This window comes from Diadema antillarum, unplaced genomic scaffold (genome assembly GCF_040938485.1).
Source record: "Diadema antillarum isolate AM-2024a unplaced genomic scaffold, OU_Dant_1.0 scf00000090, whole genome shotgun sequence".
Taxonomy (NCBI): Eukaryota; Metazoa; Echinodermata; class Echinoidea; order Diadematoida; family Diadematidae; genus Diadema; species Diadema antillarum.
In genome coordinates this window covers 102,525-121,954 of record NW_027270979.1, presented here as the reverse complement: position 1 = coordinate 121,954, position 19,430 = coordinate 102,525, and the positions used below count along the sequence as shown (strand labels likewise).

Here is a 19,430-nt window from a genome sequence, read left to right as displayed (position 1 = left end):
CTTCTTTTTTTTTCTTTCACTTATGCCCTTTCTCTTACTTATTCTGATTGAGAGAGAAAAGAATGAGAAAAAAAAATCGTAATGAAGGAGTCGAGGTGACTTGGCACACAAGACGGGAAGCCTGAGTGTGTTGTTTGCTCGTACATGTAATGCCTGCTTGTGAAGATTTTTGTTTTGCTTTTGCTTTTTTGTCCTCCCCCCCCCCCCCCTCCCGAAATTGAATAGGGTTTATTGGTCTCCCGTTTTGAGTGAGATATTCCAGAAAGCGAGTCGGCAGGTGCCGATGAGACTCTGTTTAATGCTGATAGCTACTAATTAATTGGCTGAAAGTCAATTTTACAGGAAACTGTTTATATGCTTTGTGATAGTGATCTACTAACGTTTAGAAGACATTTCAAAGTGATAAGCACTTTATAAATACTGTGAATTACTATTTGAATATCACAACATAATTCTTAAATGGGATGTCTATGCTCTGTGACACGGTTTGTCCAAATTAACAGTTGTCATTTTAAGAACGAAACTTACCGATAAGAATAACAAAACAATTAAATAAGACGTAAATCAAGTGCATTCTTGCTGTCAGCAATCACAGGGAATTTGAAGTTTCATATCCTCGCTCCTTTACGTACTCTTTGTTGGGGTTGGTGGATTATGAGATGGTATGTTACTAAAAAGCAAAGATGAAATAACATTCACACTTTCTATTTCTGCTTTTATACACATAATGCGTACAATACCATTCTTGATACTTTGGGTACTTGTTCAAGCAGGGATCCATTGGGGGATCCAAGGATCGCCCAATAATTTCATTCCATAACAGTAATGAAATAATTCAGTTGTGACCTAGACTAAATGCTGAAGTATTGTTAAGTGTGATTACTCTACATTTTGGGGTAATGGGCACTCAGTAGCAATTTAATACTCAAGAATAAAGTTTCTTTCAAGATTGTTTTACGAAGAGATGAATACATACAAACGAGGGGAACGATTATCTCATTACAACAAGGTAGCTTATTTCAAATTTAAATCCACGGGGATAATTCCAAACGGGGCTAAACCCGAACGATTTGGTCATGGGGAGTCTAATCAGCTGAATTCCACTGGGGCTATCAATAAATTTAATAATCAAAGAATTCTAATGGCTTGCTGTTCTCCTCTCGTTGCGGACGCTATTTCATGGCGCTGGTTTACGGGAGAGGCATTCCTGAACTTGTTTAACCTAATCGACTGAAAATTGGAGACAAATCTGAGAAATGAGAATGAGAAAGGGAGGTGGGGGGGGGGGGGGCTGAAGACCGAGCGGGGGTGAAACTACAACCAGCAAATGCAAGTTTATGCACATCATGTTTGCCTTTGTGATAAGTGCAATTATGTACTTGCGAGGTCGAAATTAAAATCTACTTTATTTTGGAATTACCATCAGTAAATGGATCAAAATCAAATAGGCCTATACAGTTCAGTGAGAGTTCAAGTACAACAGCAACAGTAAAAGAAATTACGTTAAGTTATGAGCTTCATGGAATTTTAAACGTTCGCCTGCTTTTTAGAACGACGAAATTGGTCGTGGTCACGTGCGTAACTTGAATGAGTGCATGCAATGGCCTCACATGTTTGGGTTTCCATTTACTTGCACACAAATCTTACATTGAATTCTCCCCCCCCCCCTTTTTTTTACACTAATTCATAAACGAGAAATCCTATCCCCACAAAGAATTGTGCTTAAGTTGTATATATTTAGCAAAGTCGAGACTGGAAAGGGTAGAGTTGTGTTATTGTTGCATTTACAGAAAACAAAATGATTAAAAACATCTGCAAGTAATTTGTTCAATAGGACTGTTGTGCTACGACAACAGTATTTTAGCCTTGTCTAATTTCAATATATGATTGTTACCGATATTGTTGTAAACTTTGAAATCATATATGCCCTCTTGCGTTTTTTTATTTTATATTTTTTATGCTCTCTTTGACTTCACATTCTAATTAAAGTCAACTTTAATCGTGGAGAGAAGTTTCCCTTTAAATTTTAGTTTATTGTAATTGCCCAGTTTATCTAAGACTGTACTCCAGATAACATTTTTCTCACGTTTATGTGTGACCAATTCAATTCAATTCACTTCAAACTTTATTGATAAAACTTTGAATGGATTTAACGTTTCTACACCAGGACAAATCACGTTTCTGAACGCCAGTGGGAAGCTTTCAAACATTATGCTAAGTGGAAAGCCTATCAACGGAAACCATTGGGCCAAAGTTGACTTTTCCAATCTTTCACGAAAATGTTCTGACATCAGACATCACGTTGATAAGAACGTGTTTGAGTAGTGACCACACGAGAGGATCGCATTAGAGCACTAGTGATACTCGAGTAACCGATATACTCTGGTAATCAATCAACATATGAATCGAGATCATTCGGCTAACGACATATAAAGGATAGCAGAATCGCAGAGATAATGTTGTATAATGCTGGACCGATCGGATGCATGATTCCACGTATAGCTTAATATGCTATCACAGACATTGCCAGCGAATGTTAATAAGAAGGGATGGTTTTCGTTCTGAAATATCGTCACGTAAGACCAAGCCAACAGAACTTCGGACATGAATAACGTGGGAACATCATTAACTTGAATCCCGTGCATCAACGTCATAATACTGTAGCATACCAGTATTGTGATGGAACAATGTAGTGACACGGGTACACTGAGGCAGAGCTCTGCACTTACACAGAAGAAACAGGAAAAGTGCTTTTCGATCGCCATCAAAATCTTCTGGCGGCGTCCGCCATTGCCAAAGGGTCATTCAGCTATCAGTTGCCAAACCACTCTCGATCTACATCTGATATGAAATTCGAGCGCTGAATTTTAAGACTGTTAATCTTTTGATAATAATTATGTTAGGGAGAACATGGTTGTAAGATTATAAAGTCTTCCCGGGTACACGTGGAGATCAGCAGACAACGAATCGATTGCTGAAGTCAGAAGTAATGCCATCATTTTGCACACCTTTACATAACGACACTGTGATTCACGTCATCAAGCGTTTTTGGGCTGCAAAGTCAACGACGGAGTGAGGGAGTAGCTTCTTAGCTAAACAAGGGAGCGGATGATATGATAATATGATCTAGTGGTATGTATTTTGGCCGGTCGAAGAAGGGAGTAGGGGTGGGGTGAGATGGGGGGGGGGGAGGGGAGGGGGAGGAGGGAGAGGGGGAGGAAAACGGGGATTGTCCGAACCTGTAAATCGATCATGAAGAAAACACGTGTGGGTGCGTGGCATCTGGGCATCCGTCGTGAAGCGTTGCCTTTGACGCGGCGAGGTCTGTAATATCGTTCCTCATCATTCGTGTTTAGCAGCCATAGCGAGAGAAAGGGAGACGCGGGGCATAAACATCCGGTGGGGTTACCAGTCAGGGGGGAAACACTAACACGACTTCAAGCCAAAGCCAAGCGGGTAGCAGCCCAAACAACACGGCAATTCTTGATCGAAATCACTTGAAGGAAAAGCTGTCTTTCAGCAGAAAGTGCACAGAATCCGGTAAATACTGAAGCATAGACAGAATGGAGGTGATTGACTGTCAGTAAGTCAGTCATCTTAAAGAGGTGTTTTGAACACCGAGAAGTCGATACCTCATTAATGTCAGCGCTTATGTTATTTCAATGCAGATCACAATATATTCCCACACGAAAATATCCCCTCCCCCTAAAAGGAAAAAAAAAGAAGACACACACACACACACACACACAAAGACACTGCAGTTATGGCTCCAAGAAGAGACCAAAATTAGCAGACGTGTAAAGCACACAACCGGGACTGAAATATTGCTATTGTCTTTTAAACACATTTTACAATGTACCAAATTGCTGAGACGAATATTCAGGATTTTAAGATCAAATGTCAGTTTAGAAGTGAACCCCAAATCTATCTTCTTCCCTCTGATATCCAAACAACTGGGTTTTTTTTCTATTTCCATTTATACGCCTATCAAAGCATGCGTCTAGAATGGGATGATACCTCTGTTATAATAACGTCGGATAGACAAAACATAAACTACGCCTTGCTCCTGACAATTCCCATCCCATCTCTTCAAATTCAAGTTCAATCTCAGCCACATACAGATGTCAAAACATTCCACGCCTCCATGTCGCATGTTGATATCACAGCCTTGCCAAAAGATTTTTTTTTTTCAACAGCCGTTCCAGTGAAAAACACTGTTCTTCTTTGACTCAACTCTTGAAACAAACAAACTTTGAAATCCTGTTCAGTGTGTCATCAGCTTACACAGGGTTGAGCTTACATTAATAACCAGAAATATATATATATATATATATATATATATATATATATATACTCCTAGATGGGTCATTTGGAAGACATTTCCATTTGTTTTATATGCAAATTTTAAAATACATGTTCAATGGCAATTTACGCAATGGAGACACGAAAATTGTCTCCTTAATGACCAGTTGTCTCCCTAATGAAGACACTTCCCCCCAATATGTCTCCCTAAGGTGCCAACTAGGGATATATATATATATATATATATATATATATATATATATATATATATATATGTATATATATATATATATATATATATATATATATATATATATATATATATATATATATATATAATATCTTAGAATATTACTGATAATATTTCTACTGCTCACTGGTGTTTTTTAATCATATCACCTTTATTATTTTTCTTATGCTGATCAAAGTTTTTAAGATGACTGTTAATCTCGCCAACATAAGAATATAATTCAATTCCATTTAAATATCGTCAGCACATGGCAAAACTGCATAAGTCCAAAGACCAAGGGATAAATATCCACAGATATCTTTCCTATAAAATACAGAGACAAACAACTATTTTTCTCGATGCTGTCGACCTCTTTCTGAAGGAAGGGTTGGTGGGGATGCTTGTTACATCACCAGCAGAAATTCAAATACGATTATTGGTCTTTGCCATCAGTTTGACCAAAGAGTCATCAGAGCTTATCCTATTCAAATGCTGGATCGGAACCAAAAAAAAAAAAATGCTTGTTGCACCGTTGCATAAAAAATGAGAACATCTGCCTTTGACCTTTGACCCCAATAAATAGTTCAACTATTCGTTTCTTCCTAAATACACGTATCACGTTCAGGTATAGGATACTCTCATCAGTTGCCAATGGCCGCGGTAATAGAAAATAGTTATGCTGCATGGGTATGGATACACATGGACAGACTTGAAACCCATTTCCCAAAGGTCTTTGTTCCTCAAACAAAGAGAAAAAGTGAACGAATGTAAAAGTTTGGTAAAAGAATACCTTTGACTTTTCCATCACTGATTAAACAGTTATATTTTCAAGGCTTCAAGTCTTCATTTAAAGTTGTATATCGATGTCATTTTTATGTCGATTATATTGTTTGCACTTCAAGAAGGTAAGCTCATCAAAAGTGCAAAATATTAAATGGCGTCTTTATTATGCAGACACATCAAAATGCTAGATTTTTGTCATTATCCTCATACTACATTTTTATTTTACATATTTCTGTTAACAGTGTCACACGCTTTATTGATGATTATCAAAATTGACAATATCGGTGACAAAGGTAATCGAGGAACGCATGTACGAATTTTCTTCAGATGAAATATCCAAGCACATAGTATACAGGAAATGTATACTTTGGCCTCTTGCATCTGAAGTGTAAAATAGTAACGTCTTAAAAGTTTACTCTCGTGGGGAAAAAAGCCTTAAGAATAATTATAATGATGCACGGTTTCAGGAGGGTGGTATATATACTGTATCGGCTCAAATACATGTAAACTACCGGCGTTATGATATCGTGCGAAGTATGCACAACAGTGAGCAGACCAGTTGTGATTGTCTCCTTATGCTAAAAATAACATTAAAGAGAGCGTGATTAATACAGAAATCCAAATTTCAACGAGCCGCGCCATCTGGCAAAGAAATTCAGTGAAAATATATGAAAATGTGCGTGTCATCAGAACTAAGCTAAACTTTTGGCCAAGTGTTGATTTGCTCCAGAAATGGACACAATACGTCGTTGTGACGCCATTTTTTTTTCTCACTCAGAAAAATGAATACGGAAAGGGCAGACAGTTTGTCGCTTCTAGTTAAAATCAGAACGCATTAAACAGATGCGTTTGAGACACAGTTTTCTATCCGATAGTCTCCGTTCAAGACGCGATGGTTAACATTTCAATCAAAATGAGTAAATGGCTAGAACTCACAGGAAGCAACTTTGTTTGGTGATCAAAATTCACTATGTGAGTTCATAATGGCCTGTCACAGAAACAGAGCTTGTGAACATTAATTTTGACACTAATTCACAACGTATATTTTTCATGAGAGAAAAAAGTAACACCTTAAAATCTTCATTACAGGTAGATGGAGAGGAGTATGATCGTGTGAAAAATGCATACTGAACCTCAAATCTACTGACGCCATCTCTGACCATTGCAGACGAGTACTCCTGCACTACCGGCCACGGGTCACTAGATTCTCCTCCAGATTACCATTCACAAAGACAAGCTGGCGCTTCTCATTGACCACAACACCGTCTATTTCAGTTAACCCGTTACAATTCGAGGTATGGTTATTTCCAATAACTTTGATGAATATAACTTCATCAATATATCTTTGCTAGTCGGCCATTACCACGCTGAAATACACATACGCATTCTCACATTGATTTGCATTTGAGAAGACTTAAAAGCATGAGTCTCCTTGATTCTTTAGACGGAGTTCAATTCCCCAGTCTATAAAGAGGGTGTTAGAAAGCATACACCTTAAACAGAATAATGAATTTCGAGAAACTTTAAAATCAGTGGCATGCCATGTATACACTTGCAAATACGCTGTATCGTGCGTTTCACGTGAGCAACGTCGCGTTTGGCTGACAGAGACAAATTGATCGTATAGATCATCTTACGAACACTGTGTATTCAATGATTACCAATATCTGAGCGGTCATAAATTCCGAGGATTTTTGCACAATCTCGCTCAAATTCATTTATATCTGTTCCAAATATTTCTCTGCGATCATGTGATGCAAAAGCGAGTTTTGGTTGGCGCTCAACGGGAAAAAAAGAAAAGAAGGAAGAGTCAGGTAGAGAGGAGAGCGCGCACATGGAAGGGGGGAAAGATCGGTACTCTCTAAAAAAAATCGAGTGAAAATATTCACTCTTAAAGGAGTGAATACAAAAAAGTGTGAATTTAGAGTGAAATTGGAGTGAATTTTGAGTGAAAATGTTCATTTTCACTCGTTTTAGAGTGACGTCAGGGATCACTCCAAAATCTTCGAGTGATCCTTGAGGTCACTCCAAAATGAGTGAAAATGAACATTTTCACTCAAAATTCACTCCAATTTCACTCTAAATTCACTCTTTTTTGTATTCACTCTTTTAAGAGTGAATATTTTCACTCGATTTTTTTTAGAGAGTAGAGTGGATAATAATGATAATAATAAAGAGGTGAAAGAACGGTAGGGCAACGCACCCCGTGTGGTTAAAAGTCTGGAAGGGGAAAGCATGAACAATCAAGTCAAATACGGAAGGGGGCAACAGCAGAATCCAACAATTATGATTTGTGGCCGTTCTAAAGGAAGTCATTAAAAAACCGCAAGAATATAGCCCAGAAAGAAAAAAAACGAGCGCATAATTATACACTTTAAGATGCAATCTGGTTATACGTCAGTTTTGCTCTTATTCTTTCCTTTCTTTTAGGATACAATCGATGATGTGTGTCCCATGGGGTGCGTGCAATAAGGACGCCTAACACTCGTTACTTTTCTGCTCTCGTCCTTCTTTCAGCTTATACATCGTCATCATTCCTTTTATGGCTAACCGCGTCACGGTAATGGGAAATCTATATCTAATTCCATTTTTCTTTCAGAGTTGTTCAAAAACAAACTGTCACCCCCTCCCACTCTTACGATCGTCTGCAAATTGGAGAGTCATAAAATTTCAGTCTGAGTGCATCATCATATCTTTCAGTACCCTATATGATAGGAAATCTGCAGCCTAAAGGGGTTATCGGCTTATATTGGTATATCATTAAAAATATATACATAAATGAATACATTCTTGCAACACTCTGTAACAGATTGTATTCATCTATAATACTTCCAGATCTATATATAGAAATCTAGAATCTATTTTATCTATGAACTATAAAGATAACTTTTCGCGGTCGCGAGATTCAGAATGTTGCCAGTTCAAGACTTATCTGGATAAAATATTGTCATGGTTTCATACCTTGCAGTCCCTATATACCTCTTTTTAGCCTTGGTGTCTGAAATATTCAAAGAGTTACTCATAGTATATGATCAAACTTTAAACTACATGCTCCTGTCGTTACATGATGAAAAAAAAAATCCTTCAAATACATCCTGGATTACAGCGATGATGCGGATCAGGCATCAAGAACCAATCATGTGCTTTACTTCGTAATAAAGTTGCCAAAAGACAGATAAACAAAAGGTCATTCCTTGGCGGATGTAACAAAGCGAGAACAAAATACAGGGGTGTTGCGTTGCGCAGAACGAGGTGGCAAAATGCCAATAACTGTGAGGAAAGTTAATTTGATAGTTGACGATATCCTTTGTCATTCAGAACATGTAGTGATTATTACAACAACAAAACATCTGATCCCATGGAAATGCTTAACTGCATGAAAACTGGCCTCACGAAATCTACATCTCTGATGTCGTAAGCAGATCATCATTGAGAAATCTCGCCACATGCATGTATATTCTTGTACACTGTAGCATCAGGGAATAATTCTTGTGAAATTATCACATCGTATAAAACAGAGCTGGAAAAGAGCGAATGAAAACACAATGTAACTTTAAGGCTAAGTATATAAATAGATTGTGCATCAACCTTGGACTATCTGGCGAAGATCCACAGAACGATGACCACAGAATGATCGAAAACGACTGAATTAGTGCCTTGATAATCCGCTACTGAATCGGATCCTCGGTTAAACAGATAAGAATCTTAGTTAATTGGTAATTTGGAGAAAGAAATTTTAAAAATCCCTATTCGGTTAATTCTACTCTTCGTGCGATTACATCGAAGACATTTAACCCTTCTTTTTTCATCATGCACTCTTTGATTGGAAATGAATCGTGACCCTATAAGATGGGAGAGGAACTGATCACGAATTGATATAATAGGACCTATATTCAGGCAAAACTTGCCGTCTTTACGCTCTCAACCATATATGGTGTGAAAGTATGCCCATCAAATTAATAACGTTGCGCCGATCAGCGCGTGATGTGGACGCTGCGAACATGGTGCCGCTCCGAGGCACAACAAAGTAATCCCTTGTTCAGTTACAAAAAAACATTTCGGCACAACATAACAGATCCTGACCGAGAAGCAAAAGGGGGGGGGGGGGGCAGACAAAGAAAGAGTTGGAAGTTGAGGAAAAGGGGGATAGGGTGGATGTCGGAGAGAATCCATTTGACACTCCAGAGAAGTTAAGGGTTTGCTACCATTTAATGGGAAAAGCATCTTCGCAAGAGAGATTGAACTTGGAATAGCGTAAGGGGGGAAAAATGTAATCACAGAGCGAACTGCTTTCGATGTGTATGTTCATGCACCAGCTCATCCCACTATATCTCAGTATTACATGCAGCGAATCGCAGATCAATAGCACCGTTATAGCCGACCGCAGTTTGCGGAACATGTCGTTGCCATGGCGACAAGCGGAGCCTCATTCACAAGGCACGCATTGACATCCAATCATTCCCTCCTCAGGGAGGTTTTCAGAGAACGTTTCGGACCCGAGCACAATTCCTTGTCGACTGCCTCATAACTCCCTCTCCCTCATGTCCCTTTCCTATCGATCTATAGTTTAACTATAGTATCAGATACCTTAAACCCTATCTGTTTTGATGATGATGATGATGATGATGATGAGATGATGTTGTTGATGATGATGATGATGATGATGATGATGATGATATGATGACAAGATAAATGAGGAACAAAAAGGATGACGATGGGGAGAAAACAGGTAAGTGAATTAGAAAAGATAATAAAACGAAAAGGAAGAGGGACGGGCGAAAAAAAAAGAATAAATAAGGAGGAAAAGAAGTGCAATGAGAATTCGAAGAAAAGTGAAGGAAGGAGGGTGGGGCAGGAGGACGGGGTGGGGAAATAACTGCGTCCTCAACAAGCAAGGCATGCAGGTTAAACTTCATCACCGCAGCCTCCACATTATACAGAAACGACTACATTGTACATGACCATCGTGTCATGTGGGCTACAGCGTGCGTGAATCTTCACGGGGGTCTGCGAAAAGACACGAAGGAGCAGATCGTTGGAAGGGAGGGGGGGGGGGGGCTGGTCTAACAGGTAGGCCCATCATTGATAGGTGCAAAGTGAGTGGGCGTGGCTAGATGATACAGTATAGTTACTCCTGCTCGACTCTTCAAGCTCAAGTCACGGGGATCATTCGTGTCGCCCTCACCTCGCGCTCGACCCTCGCAGGTGACAATGAATTAACCTCCTTTCAAGTCGCTCTGCAGCATTCATTATTATTATTATTTTTTTTTAATCACCTCAAGTCCTATGCACATTACTATTAAGTAGTATTAGTGGTACTAGTTGAGGCTGGCGGTACACAAGAGTTAGAATTAGAATTATGAAGGAGAAGACTACTGTATTGATAACTGACTTGTCTTACAACTTGTATCTGACACTGGTAGGACTCCCTTTTATTGTAAAGTATTCGGGAACAAGGAAAAGAGTGTTATTGTATCAAAACCATTGTTGTTCTGTGACATTTCTGTCATTCCGTTATCTATTATGGTATAGTCTATTTCAAACCTCCCCAAAACAAACAAACAAGCAAACAAACAAACAAACAAAAAACTTTTGTTCTCCGAAAGTGAATGGATATGATTTCGCAACAGCTACTATATAGTAACCTTTCTAATTGTAAACGGGATGCGTCAATGTGCTATAATGGCTTGACAGCCTTATACGACACCAGTTATCATCCAATGTGGCAAAAAAGTTTCTAATACTAAAGAACGACTTGGCTCAGACTAATCGGCAGCAGCGGTGTTGTTAGTATGTAGCATGCGTTAGACGTGACAAGAGCGATTAGGAGACTGGGGCTGTGACATCCTTGCCGCTAATGCTGCCGTGGAACGTAGAAATCAGCGGAGGATAGGGGTGTTTTCATGGACCTCTTAGGACCCCGCTGACAGACCAACCCTCCCTAATTTGAGTGCCAAAAAGCGATACATAGACGTTGAAATTGTCGCTGTATTTTTACCAAATTGGTGCTCCTTTTGCCATGCTGTGATCGTGCGATCCTCGAACTCGTTCCAACTTCGTGGAGGGGAGGCTGGATTCCCCAACCAGCTTTTTCCTCTTTTTTTTTTTAAACCCTTGCTCCAGGGTATCTAAAATGTCTCAAGTTCACTCCTTATCTGACTATACCCTGCTCCACCTCTCCCGATCTATTCTTATTATTGCCCCTGTTATTCTGAAGAGTATGACCAAGAAATCTCCATGTAAAATATGCAGAAACTCACCTTGAGTATATCATTGATTTTCATTTACTGGTGTAACAGTGAACAATGTATAATGCCTATATTCGGATTTTTTTTAAAAAATACCTCTATGTTGGAAACATGGAACATATACGTAGATTTAAAATATCATACACGTATGAAAACGCAGCAGCGTGTTCATTGCTATTGACCGGATGAGAGAGAAAAATCAGCCTACTGCTACAGTTGGCGCGCTTTTTTTACGCGCGTCTGCGCACATACGTCACTGGATTTTACGATACGTCTGATGATAGTGATAATAATTATACAATATATAACAATATGATACTGATAAAATAAATGGTCGATCACAAGGGTTGATCACGATTGTCTATTGGTGGCCCGATCGGGCAATTAAGATTCACAGTGATGGATTGTTATGTTTCCTTCCTATTTAGGGTGAATATAATATTTCGATTTCGGGCCACCAAAATTTCGAAGTTAAAGTTTTCAGTGGCCCAAACGGGCCACAACAGGGAAAAAAAAGAAGAAAAAAAAAAGGTTGGTGTCGAGCCCTGCTATGTGTACATAAGAGACAGATATACAGAGGAGATAGATAAATTGGACAGTCATTAAAGTGCACCACCACAAATGCACTTTGCATTAAGAATTCTAGGATTGGCACATACACATACATTTTGCATGCGCTATTCTGTTCCATTGTGGATTTTTTTTTATTTTTTTTTTCCGTTCTAATACCGAGGACAGTGCAATGCCAACCTGGCACTTGGCACAATAACGGTAAACTTTTGTCGAGGAGTAAACGTGTAGATTTCGATGTTGCATGAAAGGGCCACTGGTATAGGGACACCCATAATGAACGCGGGGCGACACGCCGGTGTGAAATCTCAATGCGCGCGCCGGGAGGGCGTTGAGTGGGTAAATCTAATTCGCCAACTTGACCGGGCATGGACTTTACCTGCCTCCTCGTAATTCTCTCCACATTTTCCTCGTACTTGCTCCTCATTTCTCCGCCTTGCCCCACCCCATCCATCCTTTTTTACATATATATTTAGCCAATTGTACCCTTCCCCCACTCTCTCTCTCTCTCTCTTACATGAAAACGTTAATCCCCCCTTTTTTACGTATTTAGCCACTTGTACCCATTCCTCCCCCTCTCTCTATAATTATGAAAACGTTAATCTTTTTTTTTACGCATTTAGTCACTTGTACCCTTCCCCCCCCCCTCTCTCTCTCTCGGTCTCTCTCTCTTTCTAAGGCTACATGAAAACGTTAATCTTTTTTTTACGCATAAACCACTTGTCTCTCCCCCCCCCCCTTTCTCGTGCCTGAAAACTTTAATTTTATCATGGTTATTGTGACAACAAGAGCTGCCTGTCGCAGATTTTATCTTGCAATGTGTGGACAAAATGTGATCATCAACTTCATCATAGTCCGACCATTCTATGAAATACATTTATCATCATCTAAACAACGTTTTACTTTACCCCACATCCAACTGGATCCCACGGAAGACCAGCTTAGTGTAGCTGAATATGGGCTATCCAGCCATGATCTTCACTGATGGAAAATGAACAACAACAACAACAACAACAACAGACGAGACTGACAGGATGATTATTACAGCTTTCATATAATTATAACAATTTGTCATGCCTACATACCAGTCTGGAACATGACCTGTTTTGTTTGTTTTTTGTTTTAAAGGGGGACGATATGATTTATTTAGTATAATTATGTTTGTTTTTGTTCCTGTATAACCGGGGTCTCGCCTACACTGTTGAATAATAGCAGACCTCCCAACCTTTCTGACTGAAAAATAGGGACGATTTGTTACATGGCTCAAAAGAAAGGAAAGAAAGAGCAAGTCCCATTGGAGTGTGTAGTAAAATTTTCAAGAAAAATAGAAAACTTCCATTGAAATAAGAGCTGGCAATGGTCAAAATTCAGATTCTTTCCTCCAAATTCAGAATGGTTGGGAGGTCTGGTAATAGGAAACATACTGTAGTGGGCATACATTATTTGCTGTACCAATCTTGATATTCCAACATTTCTCAGTTCGAATGGACTTCGAGGAAAGTTTTTTGATGGTAAATCAATGAAGTCATTTTAAAGTTAAATCAATAGATAGACAGGTAGATGAATGATAGATCAACAGACATGTAGATGTATAGCTATAGGTGGGAAGGAGGGGGGGGGGGATAGGTATGCATGCTTATTGGTCACGTGAAAATAATGCCCCATGAGCTATTGCATCATCTGACACACTGACATACGGGTAATTTAGATGATTCGCAAATCTTGGGTCCTCTGCTAAACCAGTGATTAAAAAAAAGAAGAAAACAAAACAAAACAAAACAAAATGCACCCACCCACACACACACACACACAAAAGATGCCCAAACAAGTGTGGAATGAACGACTGAAGTGAAATACAGGCGGGAAATTCCACATCCTGTTTAGTTTCACGCACCAACACTTTTGCAGAGGTCACAATAGAATATATATCAGTTTGAATGTCGAAAATTCGTTGCACTGCCACGATGTGACGAAATTGCGATGAGGAAAAAAGAGAGAATGTGTAATTGTTTATATTCAGGCAGAGGGTATTGAATCCTTCGCCCCTTCATCGTGTTATGTATGCTCAGAGAGATGGTCTCTTCCACCTCCCTATATAGTATGATAATGCAGTACGTTCACATGTATGGGACAGGATAGTAAATGGAATTGTATACATCGACAACAGCAAAGCACACACGTGTAAATACTGTTTCATTTCACTGTGACATCATAGTGAGCGAAACATAAAAACGCAATTTTTCATAATACGCCTACACAGGTAAAAAAAACAAAAAAAAACACCCAACAACAACGGCACAACAACAACAACCGAACTTAGTGAAACACACATAAACATAAACACACGCACACACACACACACATGAGCAATTGAACTCATTGAAACATCCATTATCTCATCGTGACCGGACAACACCTTCCATATCAACGAGGTGACATCCATTTGTGGTTTGAAAGGAGAAATTAGCGACGACCTTTACTTCACGCAAAATATGTAGTAATTATGCAACGTTGTAGGCGACAAGGCAGGGAGGGGTGCCTACTGTTGCTTTCATGATCACTATATTGGATACCAGTGTGTATAATCACATACCAACTTGGATTTCAATGGTAGAATGAAGATAGTGATTTGAGGGGTATGATTCTGTTTTGTTTTTACTTTTTTCTAACGGAAGCTTGCGCAAGACTCGTGAACGTCCTCAACAAATCGCGATATGTGGAAATATCCAATTAAAGGCATTATTTGCCATTTGCAGATGAAACAAAAACCTAGCCTTAGGGTTTCAAAATAGTTCTGAAATGTGAGTTAGAGATAGAAAAAACCAATGTAAAAAAAAAAATTAGTATCATGAATGTTTAGTCTTGTTAAATAAACAAATGTGAACAATAGATATGATAAAATTGTTTCGAGACTAAACCGTCTACAGTTATGATTTAGTGAGACCACTGAGAAAATAAATGATATTTCTTTATATCAGTGGCTTTATTGCAAATTTGTCATATGGTATAATGTTTTGTGATACAACTGACCTAAACAAATGATTCAAATGTGATAACTTGAACATTTTTTTCAAATCACTGCTCCAAATGGTAGACAGTACCTTTAATCGTTACCCAAGGTTAGCCGGGTCCGATTGTGAGGTTTCATAGCAAACATATTGGCGCACACAAAACTGCATATCGACTCTACTTAACTCGACTTTTTTTTTTTGGGGGGGGGGGGTAGCGAGTCCTCCACATTTTTGTCACAATCATCAAAATCAAATCGCACCTCTGTCACATTTGGATTTCCAATCGAGAATCCAGCACTGACCTTGTCGTTGAGATGGGGCGATACATCATCCCGCTTCTCGGCCTGGACATGCCGGGCTCGACCGAAACTCCTGTTGTTCGTCGCTCCAGTTCTCGGAGAAGCGGGAAGGTTTCGAACGGGAGACATGGGCATAGTCCAACATTAAAATAATTCAAAACACATACACGCATAAAATCTCCCGAACAAGAGTTTGACGGTATTTCCTTCGTTCGCAGGACTGAAATCTTCTCCAGTGTTCGGCTTTCACTGATGTTAAAAACTTGTTAATCCACGAGAAGAGCAGTCAAGGAAAAGGCAAGGCTTCAGGCACGTCAGGGCCGGAACTTTTTGGCGTTCGTCCTGTGTCTGTCGTTTCATGCAGCGGTCAACAGTAGCCATGCTTCAAGAAGGTCTGAAAAACTTCGTCTATATGATAAAATGAAATGACATTCGAAAACCGTAGATTCCTATCGACAGCATAAAATATGTTTGCGTGCGAAAAGAGTGTAATCCATGTATTTCAATCAGTGACGAAGGTAGCACGACACAAATATTCGTGGGTTGTGTGTCGTTCCAGCATCCATCAAGAGAAGTCGCTGTAGTATCGGACAAAAAGTCGGCGTGTGTTTACATGAACACTTGATCGCCGAACTAAATTGTTGGTGGAAAAATCGATAAAAACCGGAAGCAATACTCTGGAAATGTGTCTTGCTGGTAGGCTCCTCTCACCGTTGGCAAGCTGACTTTTTGGCAAATAGCAATCACCGAGAGGGAACGAAAAAAAAAAAAATCCACGTGTGCACGATTATGCCAAACGAGAGGAAGGAGGGAAGAAACAGAAACTAAGAAAATAGCAGCAGAGAAAGAGAAGGGGGGGGGGGGGTTGAAAACTACAGTTCACAATGTTTATCAATGAGTGGGCTGGCGTGCATGCCGAATGCCCATCATCCCGATCCGCCTTGTTCGAAATGTCGCCCCTGCCGTACGTGGAGGCTGTGCGCCCGTGTTTGGACTACCTCTCGACACCCAAGCGGTCGTGCCGAATAGGAAGCCACAGACTTGACTGAGGGTGTGGACTCCGAGCCCATTACTGTGCGGCGGCTTGCTTTGCTCTCTCAGTCATGACATTTCCCCTCCTCTCACATCATATTTCTCCCTCTCTCCCACCCCTTCTCTCTCTATTCTTCCTTTCTACCCTTCCTCTCTCTGTCTGTCGCACTCCCTCTACGACAAAGACAGAGAGTAACACAGTTCTCGACCATTCTAACACATCCGTTAATTTCGAGACGCATGTTTGTGTCGATCTCATCAATGTGTTTATCTCATTTGACCCGTTTTAAACTATGTAATCATCGAACTGATTCCATGCCACGTAAACATATGCTTTTCTTCAGGCTGGTAGCGATAAGTTACGAGTTCTCTTGTGGGTATCGTAAAAACAGAGAGCTATAAGGCATTGCGACATGAAATGACAATGCATGTGGCAAATATTATGTCACAGTATTTAAGTCCTGGAAAAAAAAAAACTTGCCATTTCCGTCACTTCTTTCCCTTGAGGCACTGAAGAGGATTTATGGAGCAATTTAAGATGTGGACAAGAAATTTGAGGGACAATTTTTCTTCTCAACCAACGTTTCTCCAATCAGTTGTTTGAGCGAGAAAAAAATAAGCACCAAAGAAATAAAGCTTACTCATTAGCTCTTTAATGTCAGAGTCCCTTCCCAACACTCTTAACCGACAAATGTAGATAAGTAATCCGTAGAATCGTACACATTTACAACGTACGTGTCATTTCTTAACTGAATTTAAAAAAGATGCCAATACCCATAATACACAAGCACGCATAAGCACGCACAACCTGACTGAATTTTCATGTTCATCTGTTCCACGTCCTTACTGCTGCTGCCCGAAGCAGTTGGCTGCCTTACTGACCCAGTAACTTGAAATTCGTGAATACTTTTGTGACACAGGTAATTCCTGACTGGACTGAGGCTTGTGGTATACAACAGAGTATGAAAACTTATTTCTAGAGTTGTTAATGTATTCCGTAGGAACAGGTGAATAAGTGTACATACACACCAATCTCATTTACATAAACACAATTTGTCAGAACCTGTCACCCCTCGGTGATAATATGTCTTCTTCAACATTCTTTTTTCATTAACGGGCCATGTTGCAGTCTATTACAGTAACCTGGGGGTGTTACGCAAATAGTTGATCACAATAGTTATCAGATTGAATTAAATTTATGGTATGCCATTGGTTTCCTGTTCCGTTTTATTGAATATTTTCAGAATCCACTTCAAATTGTTATCAAAATTTACAGGGAAATTCCTTCGTCACTCACTTGTTCTATATCAATGGCTGCATGAAATAGTCTCCAAATTTTTCCTTTTTCATTATAGGAAGCAAGAATATCATTGACGTCACACACATCTTACCGTAATCTAAAGTTAACCTTAACTTTTAAGATCGACTTACATCTTTTGTGAAACACCCCCATGTCGTACAAAAGCCGGGATGGGCGTGGTCACCTACAAGTATAATATTATGGTGGATCGTTGTCGTTCATTTTGCGTGATACGTGCATGCTCAATATGCGTTGTTTATGGGTGTTTGTTTGTTTGTGTATAAGTATGTATGCGTGCGTTTGTGTGTGTCATAGTGTACATCCTCGTGCGGGTGGATGTGGTTATAGATTGTATAATGGGGGAGGGTGGGGGTACAATATGTACAATGGTACAATGTCTCTCTGTTTACGTGAAGAACGAAGATGTCGCGACCGGTAGAATCCGAGACAACAGTTAGTCACATGACTCGGTCTACACTCGACTGCGCCCCATCCAGGGTCCTCCCCAAACAGGAAACATTACGTCACAAAGGGGATTATTCCTGACCAGGTACTGGTATTGTTGTCAATTGACCATCTCATCCTCTCCACAATAGAGGAATTGTAATTTTCCTCCAACCTTGTCCTATTTCAATTCAAGCTCGCCACGTAAAGCTGCAATGGTTGAAAGAACCCGATTGGGCTGCAGGGTATTGCTCAATAATTTCGCCCCAGTCAAACTGTGTGCCATCGCACACTCGAGCGCCCGCACGGAAACCGTGTTTTCCGCTGAATGAACTAGGAGCTCGGCAAATAACACGGAGGGGAAGTTTGTTCGGTAAACTTGAACAAAGAATAGCGAACAATAAAACAAAAGCTCGTGTTTTATGTTCCTCTTCCGATCCACTGTGCTTCACAAAACCACCCTTGGCACCTGGCCAGCAGTGGTTACGTATATTATTGGAATGTTATTCTCTCTAAATCACACGTTCCGACATCGCTAAGGTGTTCGATTAAAGGTGTCGAATACCACTAATTTTTCCCCCTCAAAGAGCATTTATCATGTTATTATGAGAAAGCGGAAATAAGATGCACACCAAATAAAATAGCCTTTTAAGACATTCAAATAACCTTAAATGTATGTATTCCACCCTTACATTTTCAGGAAATCTCTGGTTTGCGCAAAAAATTGAAATACCAATCCAGTTTTCCATGTACGCTTGTATTTTACGCTCGCTAAGCTCCGCCGGAAAACGAAAAAGAGTTAATATTGTTGGCCTGACTTGAGTATGGTATGGTGCCACTACAGGAGGAGGTGCCGATTTCGAGCGTCACCCGCGTAGCTCGTGAGCCAAGTCCTGAAAGTCGGATGAGAGTTTACATCATGCAGACGTTGCAGTGATGAAGGAAGAGAAGGAGGAGGAGGAGGAGGAGGAGGGAAAGGAGGAGGAGAAGAAGAAGAAGAGGAAAAGATGAAGAAAACACGGAAAATGCTGTAAAGGATGTTTCAGTGGGATGGCGGGATCCAGGAATATCAGATATCATGTAAAAACAAAACTGACACAGCGAGAACCTACACAACCGCCAATTAACTCAAAGCAGTGAAAGAGAGTGATAAGTAGCAGGAAGAAAGCGAAAGAGGCTTAGAGAGAAATGTTTCAAAATGGGCAGGATTTT

The 19,430-nt window shown here is 39.9% G+C and overlaps 1 protein-coding gene across 1 annotated transcript in view; it reads right to left on the bottom strand.

The window, feature by feature from the left end:
* Positions 1-15,796, bottom strand: part of LOC139718154 (protein sprouty homolog 3-like) — a 74,915-nt gene extending 59,119 nt beyond the window's left edge. Inside the window, exon 1 of the mRNA XM_071629638.1 lies at positions 15,446-15,796. Coding sequence (XP_071485739.1) covers positions 15,446-15,577 — 132 coding nt within the window. The 5' untranslated portion in view covers positions 15,578-15,796. The remainder of the gene's footprint in view (positions 1-15,445) is intronic.
* Positions 15,797-19,430: the final 3,634 nt, after the last annotated feature.